Below are 17554 nucleotides of genomic sequence, written 5' to 3' on the forward strand. Positions count from 1 at the left end.
TAAGATATCTTTTTTGGGCATTTATTTTTACTATGCACTGGTGCCCTGCTCACTATAAATTAAAATCATGCTATATATGTTATAAACTGATATGATATCCATTTTAAAAATAGACATCCAGCTTGATCCTGCCAAACAAAAATAACTTGTAGATCTTTCAGATGATGATTTAGAGGTTTGGAAGCAGTGTAGGGCTCCTTACTTGAGAGACCGGGGTTGAATTCAGGTCTAAGTGGTGTTACCGTTGGTGTGAAAGAGAGGATTACTACGCAGTTATTCAACATTAGTACTTGGGAGTATTTAGATTTTTTATCAGTATATTTTTTGGTGTTACAAGTCCGAAAGTGTTATAGGAGAAGTGTATACGTATGTGACAGGATAAGCTTAGAAGGCTTGTGATGAAGGTGTTTTGCTGGATTTTATCTCACCGTTACAGTTAAATGCTAGGGCCTGGATGAATTCCTCCAAAAGGTATAGTGACTTATTTGTATGTATTGTCAAGTGTCAATTACTGTTGAGCAAAAGAACCCAATGTGGGGAAATAATTGGATGTGATGTTCAAATTCTGAACAGAAAGGTGTGTCAACATGACATTAATAAACATCTCCCTGTGTCTTTACAGTTGTACAGAACTGCAGGGTTTCTCTAGGGAATTGTGACACATGACATAACAGTCTTGAGTTACCATCAGCATAATATATTCCAGCCTGAAGTCTGACTAATAGTCTGGCTAATAAGTGGACTATAAATTGTACAAGAGGATATGAGCACAACTGTTGCAGACACTGGGGTAGTTTATAGGATCAAGCAATATGACTAACACATATTTTTTTGATTGTCGGACCAAACAGATATGATTTGCAGAAGTTCAGATGTACGGTGGTATCCTTGGTGTGGTTAAAGTCATTGCATTTGAGTTAAAAGTATATGTATAACAACTGCATCTTGAATGTCTCGCATCACATCTGTGATCACCCAGTACCCATTAATATGAGTTTAAAGTAATGATGACATGAGTTAAATAAATATTAAAAAAAAAAAAATCTTGACTGTAAACTTGCCCGTTGGTAAGATGCAGGTTTCACACCTCCCATATATCAGTCACTGTAATTGCTTTAGTCTTGCCGCCTTGTGCTTGAATGAACATGCTTACGTCTCACAGCGAGTAGGGAGGACTGCAGATTCACAGAGCAGTTGCCTCGACTCTTGTCAAGCGAAAGTAGCTCGGTAGTCTCCAGATTTATCACTGGGCCACCTGCCAGATCTAGCAGACGCCTTGGTTTGTTAAATTTGCAAAACTGTGGTTGCCTTACTGGGTCACTAAATTAATATATTTTATATATACTTTTCATGTGTTTTTTATATTTCAGGTTGTGCTCTGCAGCTTAACTGTGTGAGTGAGCTGGGAGACAGAGAGGAAGATGCCTCCCAGGCCATCCTCAGGGGAGCTATGGGGCATCCACTTGATGCCTCCCAGGTATGGCTCACTTGATTTTAGTCTGGATACTTATTGGCATCTGTTGTTTTCCATTGTGCACAGTGCACAATCACTTAACATGTGTTGTCCTGTGAAAGGTTGAGTCAGCAATTCTGGAGAACGCTGGTTGTCAGAATCACTTTTTGTCAAAATCTGTGAATGTCTCCTCACGGTCCGCTACTGTCACACTGTGTGCGTGCTGAAAAAAATCTGCCGTTAATACACAGTCTAGTCTCTGTAAATGGGTATGTAAACAAAGTGGCTCGGACTGACCCACTATTAGCTAGCAACAATACTATCGATATAAGCTAAGCTGCTGACCGGCTAATACTTTGGCGTTGATACGTATTTAGCTTCAACACTTATTTAAATATTGACCGAGTCCCTTTATATCCAAACTGGTTTACAGAGCCTCCACTGTGTATTAACACTAGTCTTCTTAAATATACAGACAGGTAGCAGATCAAGAGGAGATATTCACAAAATTTTGACAAAAAATGATTTTGACAAGTGTCCTCCAGATTCGCTGACTCCACCTTTAATGTAATGCTATTGCAATACAAACGAATGCTAGTTCATATATGATTTAGTATTAAGTTATTATTAGTTATATATTATGTAGTATATGGATTGTTAATACAATCTTAACAGTGTGACTAGAGTGCATGGTAAGTGTAAACTGAATAATAGCTGTGAGTGTGTCTGCAGGATCCTGGTGGACTGCCTGCTGCCCAATGGGATGATTCTGACCCTGGAGTGTCTCCGTGAGGCCACGCTCATCACCATCAAACACGAGCTGTTCAAGGAGGCCAGGAAATATCCCCTTCATCACCTACTTCAGGAGGAGACCTCCTACATCTTTGTCAGTGTTACACAGGTAAGAACTCTCCAAATAGTAGACCCTAGGAAGAATAGTTGTTATGACGGTAATAACTAATGGGGATCCTATATAAAAAAATCCCGATCTGAATATCTGGTAAAGCAGAGTTATCCAGCTACATGACTGAATATAATAGAAACTCCTTATTGAAAGATTGATGGAATCACCCCAGGCAGCTGTTTATAAAGGAGAAAACAAATGTTTCTGGAGCTGCCAAAACCAGAAAGATTTTAATAAAAAATAATAGTTATCTGAAACATCACATGCTGTACTATACAATGTGGCCAATTTGCTGTGAATGGGAGACTCACAAAAACAAGTAGGTCAAACCATGCCTGCCTCTTTACAAAACTGCACACAAATAAGCTTTGAAAAACAAGTGTCCCTGCACTTAAGAAAAAACCACGCTTTGCACTTTTCCAAAACATCCATTCTGCCCCTACAGGAAGGCCGCCAGCTCTTACACTAAATCCCCTCTGGATCTCATGAAAAAATAGAAAGTGGAATATTTAATAGTTTTAACCCAACCTGTGCCTTGTTTTCCCCTGTCTGCAGGAAGCAGAGCGGGAGGAGTTCTATGATGAGACCCGCAGGCTGTGTGACCTCCGACTCTTCCAGCCCTTCCTCAAGGTCATTGAACCAGTGGGCAACAGAGAGGAAAAGATCCTCAATAGAGAGATTGGTGAGAAGATCATTTTCTCCTTTGATATCGTTGCTTCTGCTATAGCCTTGGTTTGTTTTTGTATTATTACTTAGGTAGGTACATTTTTAGCAAATAATTATTTGTTCAATTTGCTAAATGCGTTATGGTTAACCTAAATAGTTTCTGCGTTTCATTCAATGAAAAAAGCAAAAGTAAATTTCTACCTGTTTAGCTGATGCATATTAAGTACAATATTTGGTGGCTCTTTCTACTAATTAAGTTGGGAATGAAAAAGCGTACCTAAGCTTGGTTATTAGACTCATTGTGAGCTTGACGTGATAAGCAGAACTACCAAAGCTGCTAACATTTGTTTTGGATCACTCAGTTGTACATTTAGTGTATTATCCCGAAACATTACGAGGAAAACTTTATTTTACTATATTTCCAAATGGACCAATGTGGCCAAAAGTGCCTTAAAATAAAAATAAAAAACACTGTCTTCTTTCTATTCTGTCAGGTTTTGCCATCGGTATGCCTGTGTGTGAGTTTGACCTTGTGAAGGATCCCGAGGTTCAGGATTTCAGGAGAAACATCTTGAATGTTTGTAAAGACTCTGTGGAGCTGAGAGACGCCAGCGGGCCCCACAGTAGAGCGCTGTATGTTTACCCTCCCAATGTAGAATCCACACAGGAACTTCCCAAACACATCCATAGCAAACTAGACAAAGGTAGGCAACAAATAATTTTTTTCCTAGGTTGCAAGCTAATCAGTTTTACATTTAAAGGGACAAATACGAATATTTGGTAATAGAAAGGGTATTTTTCTTCTGTTAATCATTGCTAGCCAGCCTTCACAATGAATAGAAACTGCAGTAATGAGCACGGCAATCAATGAATTGAATGGAGGTGCTATTTGTGTGATGCTATTGTATTAAAACAATTCTTAGGATACAATACAATACCCTCTGACCTTTTACCAATTAAAGGTCGGTGTTGTTTCTGGGTTTGTTTTCTTCGCCGTCTTAATGTTAATCTGTCTGTTTCTTTTTATAGGTCAGATCATTGTTGTGATTTGGGTGATTGTTTCTCCCAACAACGACAAACAGAAGTATACACTGAAGATCAACCACGACTGTGTGCCCGAACAGGTGCTTAAATGAAAAGACACTGAATCAGAGCCACACTGTATACAACATTCATTTTTAAATTAAATGGTTAGAAAATTGCATGGTGTCTCATGTATGTTGTCTGCATGTATCTCGTCCTGAAGGTGATCGCGGAGGCCATTCGTAAAAAGACACGGAGCATGCTGCTGTCCCCAGAGCAGCTAAAGATGTGTGTTCAGGAATATCAGGGTAAATACATACTCAAAGTGTGTGGCTGTGATGAGTACCTGCTGGAAAAGTACCCCATCAGTCAGTATAAGGTAAGAGACATATGGACAAAAAATATATTAAGATTCTAAATCTACAAATCATGTTAGGAAACCGTCAATTTGTGAAAACGTTTAGCTTGAATAGCATTCAAAAGTGATTTATACCAAACCCTTTATAAAAAACCATGTTCTAAGATGTTAAAAGTGTAAACCCAATGTTCAAAATCTGTAGAAATCACACATCAGTGACATCAAAGTAGATAAGAAGATGCACAAAGTTTCACGCTCTATGTCCCTCGTCCGCTGCTGGAAAAAGACCAGTTGGCATCATTGATTACACTTACGCACAAGTGTAACTCTAGCAGCTCTGTGTACTTTCGCTCTAACCATCCTCCTCTGTGTCCTTCCCTCTCTCTCTCTCTCTCTCTCTCCCCCTCTCTTTGTCTCTCTCTCTCCCTCTAGTATATCCGTAGTTGCATTATGCTGGGCAGGATGCCTAACCTGATGCTAATGGCTAAGGACAGCCTGTACACCCAGTTGCCTACAGATAACTTTGTCATGCCGTCATACTCTCGACGCATCTCCACGGCGACCTCCTATATGAATGGCGAGGGAACTGCCAAGTCGCTGTGGACCATCAACGGAACTCTGCGAATACGAATCCTCTGCGCCACCTATGTTAACGTCAACATACGGGACATAGACAAGGTGGGCGGTCAGCTGTGCTCATAGACATATTTACAGTAGAAGTCACTGTGTCAATCAGTCGAATAAAATAACAGATTCTTGACTATACTCTGGTCTTGGAAGAATCTTTTATTAAAAAGATAATGTGTGAAGGTATTTAGCGTGTGTTTGCAGATGAGTAAGTGAAAATCAGTCAAATAAATGTTGTGACGGTTTGTTTTCAAGCAACATCCGCTGACTTGTTTTCTCAGTTGTGCACAGTTTCCCATCTTCCTTCTCCCTCACTTCCTGTGGAAACAAACAGCCATTGTCCAGGTCTCATGTGAACACAGTCATTTACAAAGGGGGAAAGTAGCTCACGCTGGTGTGTGCTGTCAGGAATCATTTGTGTTAAAGTAACCACACTTTACAAAGCTGATAGACTGCTGACTAGACACTGAAGCGTAATGATCATTTAACACGACAGCTGCTACATGCTATTAATTAGGTACCTACTGTATGAGACAAGTTGACCAACAGGCCTATGTCTGTAAAATGTAATAGCAAAGATACATAACAACTTTTTTTTTTTGTCTTTGCATTTTCCCTATCTTACAGATATATGTGCGAACGGGCATTTACCATGGAGGTGAACAGATGTGTGACAATGTCAACACACAGAGAGTACCCTGCTCTAACCCCAGGTAACAGTCTAACATTCATTAAAATACCTTTTAAAACTATTCTGCAACCATGTAATGCAGAAACCGATGATTATAAGAACTGCTATGATATAAAAGTCTGCACTTATACAGTGAAAATTAAAAACAGAAAAGATAAAATGTAATGCGAGAAATCAACTAGGGTACCCGGTAATGGAAATACATACTCCTTCATCCACTTTCTCTGCATTTCACTATAATAGTGATTTGGACCATTTACACAGCTAATTTACTTCAAGCAGTCTAGTAAAGCCAGGGGGGTGTAGTTAACACTGTAGTGCTGGCTAGTAATACTAACCTGCTGTATTACATTACTGTTAAACCCAAGCCTTGGTGTGCTGCTAATTCCCCTGGAGAGGTTAAAAGAATAGTGTCTATACTATATATGCCTAGTAGACGGTCTTGATTTTAAAATAATTGTGGTATAGAGGTATATTTTTCTGTTTTGCTTTGTCACTTTCTAAATGTTGTTGCTGAAATGATAGGTAAACGCAGGGCTCTGTAAAAACAGTCTAAGCTTTCTTCACATTCAGTTTTCTACGGCCGTCTTTTTGGTGCTTGTAGCTTATCCTGTAGGCCAATATTTGCAATTGTTTCTGGTTCGTATTGTTGACCCCGGTATCATAAATGCATCCCCTAATGATTAAATATCTCTTTCATTGTTTATCTTCAGGTGGAACGAGTGGCTAACCTATGACATGTACATCCCAGACATACCGCGGGCTGCCAGACTCTGCCTCTCCATCTGCTCTGTCAAGGGCAGGAAGGGAGCCAAGGAGGTAGGATAGAGAGCAGTTCAGGATGTCACTCCGCAGCGCTACTTAAGTTAACAGGAAATAGCATTGTAGAAACAGGAAGTATCGTACTAGGTCATTTGGATAGTTCTGTTCCTTTTTTTTCTTTTTCTTCACCAATTAGGAAAAATGATGGAAAAGTAAGAACTTAGTAGTGCCCCCCAGTTTCACTGAGGGAAAGGTTATAGAATAGAAGAGCTGAATTAAAAATAATATTTGTAAATAGTGAAAATGGCCATTGGTGATTGGTGAACATTTACTGTATATCAGGGCACAACACACCAGTATGAGTTCATGTTAGCCAAAGGAAGAAACTAGTACCTAATAAAACAAATACATTTATATATAGTCTTACTGATATGTTACAGAAAGGCAGACAGCATATAGTTTTCAGTCTACAGATAGCAGTGAGCTGATCACCTTTACATGCTTAATATTTAATTCAACATCATGCTTACCCATCCTTTTGGGACTTACACACAAAGTTATCTATGTGTGTGTGTGTGTGCGTGCGTGCGTGCGTGTGTGTGTGTGTGTGCGTGCATGCGTGTGTGTGTGTGTTTCTGTATCTGTCAGCATGCTCACTGGTATTGTCACACAAACCTACCCGACTCTTATGTGTCCATGTCTTGAGATGACTTGAGGATATGTGTCCAAGGTGACTGGGGGCAGTGGTATCGTCTTTGGGTCTGTTTAATTACTAATCAGCTACGGCCACTGTGTTGGCAGAAAACATAGACGGAAAGACTGTCGTCAGAAGAAAATGTTCCCGTTCATTCTTTGATGAAATATGGCCTGCTTGTGCTACAGGCCACATGTGATGGCATGTTGAGAAAGGGGCTTGTTGTTCTCTCTCAAACTCTTATCAAAGTACCTGAACAACTTTGACAACAATATCTCAGATAAAGCCAAATAAAAACAAGGGCTATAAAGTAAGTACATTTATTAATTAAATTTTAAAGTTGAAAATATAATGCTTTCTTCGAACCAAAATAAAATCATCTTAGTTATTATTTACATATTCAAGAGAGATCAGATTTACAAAACAAAATAACTTGACATTTTACTCTTGGGACCCATGAGGTTTAAACCTGCTGGAGTGTGCAGTTGGTCGGACACCCTGAGTGTGGAGTGTATCAATGAATGCCAGACATGGATATTGTAACAGACACCTGGGGGGATGAATCCTGTCCCATACCAAGCTGGGTTTAGTTCAGGTTAGCGGATGCTCTTTCAAGCCTCAGCCTGAATTAAAGATAAACACATGTCCACAGAAGCCTTTTGTTCCAGCACTTACTATTAATAGGTGCATTTTGACTGGCCGTCTGCATGTAACTCTGTCTGCCTCACCAAGCTGCAGCCCTTTGTCTACCGGTTTTCATCACTGTTTCTTAATGAAGACTCACTGTCACCAGCAAGATTGTATCGTAAACATTTCCTTCCAATGCTAACATGGTAGCTCTGCAGTTGAAAAATTATTCGATACCCTTTACATCAGAAGATAAGAATTTGTTTCACTGTATTTCCAACACCATATGATTTGACGATATATGAGGGCAAGCAATCCCATAAAGGTCCAATTCTGTCTTTAATTGCGTAGTCTTCAAGTGCAATATAATATAACAGGCTGTGTAGTCATTTACGGCTGCGAAATGCAGACAGCCACATTTCATAGCCATAACCTTTAAGGATGAATGAGTGTAGGACTGGCATTCTAGCTAACCCACTTAAACCTTGTTAAGACTCTTAAACGTCTTTTTTTAAACTTCATAGTTGAAAAATATTTCTGTAAAGGTACCAGCTGCATGCTTCAAATCAACATGGTAAATGCAAATAAACAGCATCCACCAAAGAGCATTTCCTTTTCTCTGCCTAACCTTAAATACACCTTAACCTATAGAAAAGGGAAAGACCCAGCACCCAACCCATTACCGGTGGAGAGTTTCATCAGAATGATTGTGCATGATCAGTTTGAATGAGTAGAATTCCTTTTGTGAGAAGTGTTGTGTCTTAACAGGTTTAAATACATGAAATGAGTTTGTTTGGACAGAGCAGACCAATACCGGAGCTATAAATGTAACCTGCGGATGTGTGTTCTGTTTCACTTGGCTAAAGAACCTTTTTGTTTTCATTATAATGAAGAATTTTCTGAAGCAGGTCAACTCAGCCTTGAGAAAGTTTTGGGAGACTTGGATGTCTTAAGCCAAAATATTTATAGAAGCTAGGCCAATGAGAACAGGTGTGAACATTCTATTGGATACCTAATCATAAACAAGTAACTATTGTTGACTAAATCAAAGTGTCTGTCCTCAGCGCACACACTCTGCAATCTCTAAGGGCACGAGGCTTGGGTGCCAATCATATCAATGTTTTGGGTCTGAGCTGAACACTGTGAACAACGACCTTGGCATCTTCTGAGAATAGATTTGGAGAGGAGACTTTATCTGTACAGCTGACCTCACAGTGCCTTTTTACACGAGACATATGACAGGCAATATGTGTATAAAATTAATTATTACTAACTAGCTTAAGCCCTAAAAAACTAATATTCCGTCACAATAATATATTATACAATTTTTGTCATGTTGTATTTGACTTGTTGTCTGAGTTGGTGCTTTTAATGGGTGGTACACCTTCTGTGTTTGAGTCTGAATCTCCGAAAAACTCAAGTCTTTCTCCCTCTCTCTCCATACTTCTGTCTCCCTCTATAGGAGCACTGTCCACTGGCTTGGGGGAATATCAACTTGTTTGACTACACTCACACTCTGGTGGCCAACAAGATGGCTCTGAACCTGTGGCCCGTCCCTCACGGCCTGGAAGACCTCCTCAACCCCATTGGAGTCACTGGATCCAACCCCAACAAGGTATTCAAATTCAAAAACTTGCCATGAACAATTTATTTTCATATTATTTTGCACTGTACACAATTAGTTTTTTAAATGGGCACTGTACCAGAAATGGGGCATAAGAATGTAACTGGTTTCCATATTAAAGTGAGAGATTGTTTTTTTTTGCTGTGGTACCGTTTCCACAATGTGATCATATTTTTTCTATTTCTTTTATCTGTGTTGTCCAGGAAACCCCTTGTCTGGAGCTGGAGTTTGACCACTTTAGTAGTCTCGTCAAATACCCGGAGATGAATGCAGTATCCAGGGAACAGGGCTTTAACTACAACTTCTCTGGACAGGTAATGATATCCTGCTTAATAGCCACCGGCCAGTGGGCTGGAAAGATGCCCCAACACAGTCAATGGGTTCATTAAAGGTATATACAGCAATTCTGGAGAAGGCTTGTTGCTAAAATCACTTTTTGTTAAAATCAGTTAATATCTCCCCATGATAGTTGCTGTTAATACAAAGCCTGGTTTTAACAAAAAAAAAATAATCGCTGACCTCACCTTTAGGTTACACTTTTTGAAACACAAAGAAAGCCTTTGAAGAAGGGGAACTTGCAATTGTGAAGTTGCATGAGGACCAGGAGTAGCACATGGGACTGGAGGGGTGTGCACTTTTAGATAACCAAACTAATTAAAGCAACACAAATAAATACATAAGTTGAAGCATTACGAAACATAATATAATACATCTTTACCTTCATATTCTCACTGAAAAGAGCTCACATACAAACTTTTAAGAAGATACTGTGGCGGAGGTGCTTTGAGAAGATAAATATTTAATGGTGGTGTTTGAATTTCACGTTTCATTAGAGCTCTTTGTGGCGTGAGATATTTAGTTTGACAGGGATTTATGAGGCTCTAATGCAAGGTGTGTTCCTATCCTTGTTGAAGGCACACATTAGCTGTGATGGTCGTGTGTAAGTAATTTGAACAGATATGTGTGTTATGTAAGAGGCCACATGTAATTATAGTGAGGTGTTATTCTATCTTTGTGTGTATATATAATATGTATGTGTGTGTGTGTGTGTGTGTCTGTGTGTGTTTTTAAATAACCCACAGCACTGCCAGTTGAATGTATACTTAAAAGTCAATGAGCGTTTGAGCTGCTTTAAAGTATTTCTGATCATTTGTATGTAGTAAATTAGGTCAGTAAGTCATTTGATCAGTGTGTTTACTTTCCAGTACAACATCTAACTATAAAAAACTCATTGTTGATACTTTTGTTAACTGAGCTGCTCCCCAACACTTTCCGTGTGACTCAGCGGTGCCACTGTGAGTGAGCTATTGTGTTCAGTTATTCATGATGCTGATGGTAATGCTGTCTTATCAGATTTCTTGACGATGTCGTGGGGCATTAGAACCATGACTTCTCTTTTTATAATGTGACACTTACTTGGTTGGAGTTACTATCCCGTGTGAGAGGTTGTGTGTTTAGTTATTCATGAGGTGTGCCCAACTCAAAACCTGACCAGAAAATGAAAAGACAAAGTAAAGTTTCTAAAGATTTTGTGGTCTAGGCAAAGTGATGGCCTGGAGGAGGAGGATCAAACTTGGGATCTGAGGGAATAGCAATGGTTGTTACCATCCTGAGCCTTAAAGCCTCAAAGTCCACTGGAAATGTTTCAGAAGTGTAGTGTTTTTCAAGCATAGATACACATTTATACGAGTTATATATGTGAAGATAAAGTCAGACACAAGGGAAATTAATTATTTAAAAAAATGAATATCACAACTTTCCTGCCTTTATATTTGAAACTCATTCTTCAACGACACAAGTTCCTCAGGCAAAAACAGACCCAGATGATGACTTGAAAACAGCTTGAACACAACTTCTCCTTTTGCTGAGCATAAATGTGATAGTGTACTCCACAGTGTCCTAAAATAGAAAATAATGGACCAAGGGAATGGATAACTTTGCTTATACTTGTATTGCTGCTATGGTTATCTCAGTTCAGTTTACCTCGTGCACTGATTTAGACCTGTGGTTTAACTTTTAATCTATGGTGGACCAAAATGATGCTACAAGGTGTCTTATAAATGACAGGATTAATAGCAAATGGACATAAATCTTAACTGTGGCGTGTTGTTACATGGCCATCAGATACTGTGTGATTCTAGAGAGCTGGACCGTTCAGTGCTGAGTTATTCATGAGGACAATGTTATGTGTATTAAATAATTCCTTTATCTGTAACCTGAGTTGTTTGAGATGCCTCCCTAACAGTAGGTCTTAATGGATTATAATTGTTAATGCTCCATGCTATTTTTGGTGCCCATATTGACTGCATGGCTGGTTGTCCAAACTAAAATATCAGAGTGTTGTAAATTAATATAAAAAACATGGCGACGAGAGCTCAATAATGTAGTAGTAGTGTTAGTATTAATGCAGTGAGTTTTAAAGCTTTTTCTCTTTGTTGTGATTCAGGGAAACCGAGTGGCCAGAGATCACACGCTGACGGAGAGCGACAAAGAGCAGTTGAGACAGCTGAGCAACAGAGACCCTCTCTCTGAAATCACTGAGCAGGAGAAGGACTTCCTCTGGAGACACAGGTAACCTCCCAACCAAGCAACCTTTACACTATTTACTACTTTGCCATATAGCCCTTATCATACTGTATATGCTACTTTATGTAGAGCCATATAGTACATAGAATGGCATAGATTTCACAAAGATTTTCGGCACAGCCCCCATCAGATTTCCTACAAGCTATTTCTTCTTAAGTTAGTGGTTGACACTTTTTTTTTTTTTGTTGAGTTAAACATACATTTTGTTTAAAAAATATTAAATTTCTGGGATTAACCATATACTAACTACATTCTGCATGCCGAAACCTCTACATACAGTATGTCCAAACAGCCAGTTACGATTTAAAACGGACTGGTAGCACACACAAGTCATTCCCTTTCTTTTACTCTACCAGGGGCTACTGCATGAACATCCCGGAAATCCTTCCCAAGATCCTTCTCGCTGTCAAGTGGAACTCCAGAGACGAAGTCGCACAGGTAATGCAATGCCTTTTCATAATTGATGTGCCAAATGCAACACATGTAGAAGAAAAGACTTGTTCCATCTACTCGTGTTATTCTCAAGTTTGAATGTCTGCTGCTGTAACAAGATTTACCCCAGCGTACATAGATTGATTTTTGAAGCAATTTGAGCTTTTGGGCTGTACCTTTGCAACAAGACTATCACTATCCAGAATATAATTTTGTTTGTTTAATTTCTTTAAATATTTGCAATTTGATGATAAAATGTGTCCACTCAATTCTTTGTTCCTGTGTTTCCCAGATGTACTGTCTGTTAAAGGAGTGGCCGACTACCCGTCCTGAGCAGGCTATGGAGCTGCTGGATTGTAACTATCCAGACCCCATGGTCAGGCACTTTGCTGTACGTTGCCTTGACAAATACCTGACTGATGACAAACTGTCCCAGTACCTCATCCAGCTTGTTCAGGTAGGTTTGACAGAGAGTCGGGCCAATTGACTTCAAGGAATTGATTGACTTGAGAAAAGGTGGAAAAATGAAGATATCGATTTACTAAGAGCACTATGTCTCAAGTGGACTGTGGAGTACCTCTCTCCAGTCTGAGTGTCCTTGGCTGTTAGTCTTATATCTGTTCTAAAAGAAGCTTTTGTTCAACCTATTCTTTGTGTGTTGAAAGCGTTCCGGTCTGTGTTGCCTTCGGCCGTATTTGGAGCTAGAGACAGAGAGTCTGAAATGACTCATTTGAAACATCTCTCTTTGTTCTCTCCTTCCAATTTTTTGCTTTCTCTCCCTCCTTCTGTTCTAGGTGTTAAAATATGAGCAGTATCTTGACAATCCCCTGTCCCGTTTCCTCCTCAAAAAGGCCCTGACCAATCAGAGGATAGGCCATTTCTTTTTCTGGCATCTCAAGTGAGTCACCATACAAATTGCTTTTTTCTTCATATTTGTATAACTTCCTTATTCTGTGTCTGTCTAGAAAGCTAAAAACTCATCCTGGTGCCCTGCTTGTCTCCCCTTTCTCTTCTCTCACAGGTCAGAAATGCACAATAAAACGGTGAGCCAGCGCTTTGGGCTGCTGTTAGAGGCTTACTGCAGGGCCTGTGGCATGTACCTCAAACACCTGAGCAGGCAGGTAGAGGCCATGGAGAAGCTCATTAACCTCACTGACATCCTTAAACAGGAGAAGAAGGATGAGACGCAGAAGGTAAGGACACACACACACACACACACACACACACACACACACACACACACACACGGCACTCTGTCAGGGGTTGTGATACACCAGCAGTATAACACTGACCCCAGATTCATTTTACCAGTCAGGCTAGGTTTCAACTCCAGCTAACTGACTCTGTACTGAGAGTACATTTCTCCGCAACAGACACCACACATAACATTTAAATGATCAGTCGTAAGTAATAGTCACATATCCTTTTAAATAACCAGCTTTTAACCTGGGAGCTATGTTTAGTTTTCTAGTTTGGTCATTATTCATGCATATTTTGCCCTCAGCCCACAAAATGCAGCTATTTTTAGAAGATTTGTGTTTGTGTGTCTTGTGAAGGTCCAGATGCGGTTTCTTGTGGACCAGATGAAGAGACCGGACTACATGGATGCTCTGCAGAACTACACTTCTCCTCTCAACCCAGCGCATCAACTGGGAAATCTAAGGTTAGATGAAATAGTGTATTTGTGTTTGTGTGTGTGTGTGTGTGTGTGTGTGTGTGTGTGTGTGTGTGTGTGTGTGTGTGTGTGTGTGTGTGTGTGTGTGTGTGTGCGGTACAGAAATCCCAGACTGACATTATCTAATACCTTGAACTAATTTGTGCACAGGTTAGATGAATGCAGGATCATGTCGTCAGCGAAGAGGCCGTTGTGGCTGAACTGGGAGAATCCTGACATCATGTCTGAGCTGCTCTTTCAGAACAATGAGATCATCTTCAAAAACGGAGATGGTAAGACACACACACACACACACACACACACACACACACACACACACACACACACACACACACACACACACACACACTAACACACACATGCCACCATATATCATTGGTAGAAACTCTTCCAGTTAAATGTTGACACAAACCTTAAAGTGCTGTTCAGAGGTCTGAAGAGCTTATTGGTGTGTTTGTCTACTATAATCAAACTAACGCGTCCCTATGTCATGTTTGTGTATAATCTGTGAGGACATTTTGAAGTGATGCTGTCTTCACTGTGTGTGTTTGTGTTGCAGACTTGCGGCAGGATATGCTGACGTTGCAGATTATAAAAATCATGGAGAATATTTGGCAGAATCAGGGACTGGACCTGCGGTATTACTCTCTCTCCTGTTTTTTTTTCAATCTATTTTCCTCTTTATCTCAGTCTTCTCTGCTTCATTGCACCTGTGTTAATACTATATGTGTTGTGTGTGTGTGTGTGTGTGTGTGTGTGTGTGTGTGTGTGTGTGTGTGTGTGTGTGTGTGTGTGTGTGTGTGTGTGTGTGTGTGTGTGTGTGTGTGTGTGTGTGTGTGTGTGTGTGTGTGTGTGTGTGTGTGTGTGTGTGTGTGTGTGTGTGTGTGTGTGTGTGTGTGCAGGATGCTCCCCTATGGCTGTCTGTCACTAGGGGACTGTGTGGGCCTCATCGAGGTGGTTCGCAGCTCACACACCATCATGCAGATTCAGTGTAAAGGCGGCTTGAAAGGAGCCCTTCAGTTCAACTCAAACACTTTGCATCAGTGGCTCAAGGACAAGAACAAGGGCGAGATGTGAGTTTTTATTTTCTACAGCATGATGGAATTATGAATTATTAACGAACAACGTCCATTAGACTATACAGTATCTGTTGGAGCCTTGTTTAAAATTACAACCCACTTAATTCTATGTCATGCTTTATTTAATTAGCTTTTAAACATTTCCTAAAATAAATATACAAAATGAATGGTGTCTTACTAGTGTGTGTGTGTGTGCAGGTATGACTTGGCTGTGGATCTGTTTACGAGGTCCTGTGCTGGCTACTGTGTAGCTACATTTATCCTTGGGATTGGAGACAGGCACAACAGCAATATTATGGTCAAAGATGATGGACAGGTAAATTGTATAAGCACACACACACACACACACACACACACACACACACACACACACACACACACACACACACACATACACACACACACACACACACACACACACACACACACACACACACAGAGTTTATTATGATTTAGTTAAGTGTTACTTATAATTTTCAAATTTATTTTTTGTCAGTTATTTATTTAAATTTATTTATTTGGGATTTGTTATTGTGCAGTACATATTTGATCAAATGAATAAGCAACACTAATCAGACTGGATACTTATACTCACCTCTATAAAGATAATATTGGTGTGGTGTGGATTTCTTGTGTTTTCCTGTGGCTATAAAGTAAATATAGATAGATGACTTTAATGAAGGTTAACTTTGTGTAGAGAGAGTTACTAAACTTTGACTTCTTGCCTTACTCTTTGCTCTGCTCTCCTCCAGTTGTTTCACATAGATTTTGGCCATTTCCTGGATCATAAGAAGAAGAAATTTGGCTACAAGAGAGAGCGAGTGCCCTTTGTACTGACGCAGGACTTCCTTATCGTCATCAGCAAGGGTTCCCAGGAGTGTGCTAAGACCAAAGAGTTTGAAAGGTACTGCAGCATAGTAACTCACAGCAACAAATACAGCCACTGCAAAGGTTTTCCAAAAGTGTGTTTCTCTTTAACTGGGATTGAAGGATGACATTGATATAACTGGAGGGCACACAAAACCTTTTTTTTTTATAGAATGGATTTGGAATAGATTTACTCTTAGATTTTTGTTGTACTTTAAGCTGCGCAGTGCATTTTTCTTGGCCTTTCTCACATTCCCCATCTCCCTCCAGGTTCCAGGAGATGTGTTACAAAGCCTACCTGGCCATCAGGCAGCATGCTAACCTCTTCATCAACCTGTTCTCCATGATGCTGGGCTCTGGAATGCCCGAGCTGCAGTCATTTGATGACATCGCCTACATTAGGAAGACACTGGCGCTGGAGAAAAGTGAACAGGTAGGAATAACCTTTTTCTCTATGCTCGTGGTTATTAAAGGTGCAGTCAGCAATTCTGGAGAATACTTGTTGTCAGAATCAGTGAATATGTCCTTGTGATCCGCTAACTTTCCTTACTGTGTGTGCACTCAATTAAAAGCAGTGTTAATACACAGCCTAGGCTCTGTAAACAGGCATGTTGCTAGCTATGGTGGGTCCCTTATGTTTACATACCCTTTGTTTAAATACCAGTTTACAGAGCCTAGACTGTGTATTAAAACCAGATTTTTTTCAGTGCAAACACAGACCTGTACAGACGGGTAGCAGTTTGTGAGGAGATATTCACTGATTTTAACAAAAAGTGATTTTGACAACAAGTGTTCTCCAGAATTGCTGACTGCACCTTTAACTAGTCTCACATTTGGCTCTCTGGAAGATTATATCATCTACTTATGTTATCTATTTGAATCTTTTCTGTTTTTTGTGTAGGAGGCGCTGGACTACTTTATGAAACAGATGAACGATGCTCACCATGGAGGATGGACCACCAAGATGGACTGGATATTCCACACAATAAGACAGCACGCACTTAACTGATCTCCAGCACTCCCAACCAAACCCACCAGTCTCCAGCACTCCCAACCAAACCACCATGGAGTTTGCTACCTCTGTCAGTTGTCAGTTGGTATTTCAAGGAAGTTTGTGTCACCAATACAGCAGACACCTGCAGTGCACCGCTCACTGATGATGGAAATTTGCAGCTTTTATTTTTTTACACCAGCATCATTTTTGACATTTTAAACCATATTCCTCTTTCTCATCAATGTTTTACCATCAATGTTTATTTGACTATTGTCATATTTTTGTGTGGCCTCGACTACGCCCTCATCTGACGCTTTTCTGATTGTCTACAAGAGAGTATTGTCCTTATGTCCTGGTGAAGATGTGTCCTAACTGGCCTGCTACTATGCTTGCGCTGTTTTTCTTCGTCCAAACCAATGAATTTTCTCTGCTGGGCAGCAACTTGGCCTTGTGTTTCAGATACATGAGGCAATGGAATAGTCCAGGGTGGAG

At 40.0% G+C, this 17554-nt stretch overlaps 1 protein-coding gene across 1 annotated transcript; it reads left to right on the plus strand.

Moving 5' to 3' along the window:
* Positions 1-1421: 1421 nt before the first annotated feature.
* pik3ca (phosphatidylinositol-4,5-bisphosphate 3-kinase, catalytic subunit alpha) lies at positions 1422-17229 on the plus strand (the record flags this gene model as incomplete). Its single annotated transcript, XM_080032185.1, has 24 exons — positions 1422-1477; positions 2186-2354; positions 2913-3039; positions 3518-3727; positions 4053-4147; positions 4270-4425; positions 4837-5082; positions 5659-5744; positions 6436-6541; positions 9268-9420; positions 9633-9743; positions 11876-12000; positions 12372-12453; positions 12740-12904; positions 13242-13345; positions 13469-13640; positions 14004-14110; positions 14273-14394; positions 14682-14760; positions 15025-15195; positions 15400-15517; positions 15954-16105; positions 16339-16501; positions 16970-17229. The coding sequence occupies 24 exons, from the start codon at positions 1422-1424 to the stop codon at positions 17075-17077; spliced, it is 3183 nt and encodes a 1060-aa protein (XP_079888311.1). The 3' UTR covers positions 17078-17229.
* Between the last annotated feature and the right edge of the window lie 325 nt (positions 17230-17554).

The sequence above is a fragment of the Ammodytes marinus genome, assembly GCF_949987685.1.
Source record: "Ammodytes marinus genome assembly, chromosome: 8".
NCBI classification, from domain to species: Eukaryota; Metazoa; Chordata; class Actinopteri; order Uranoscopiformes; family Ammodytidae; genus Ammodytes; species Ammodytes marinus.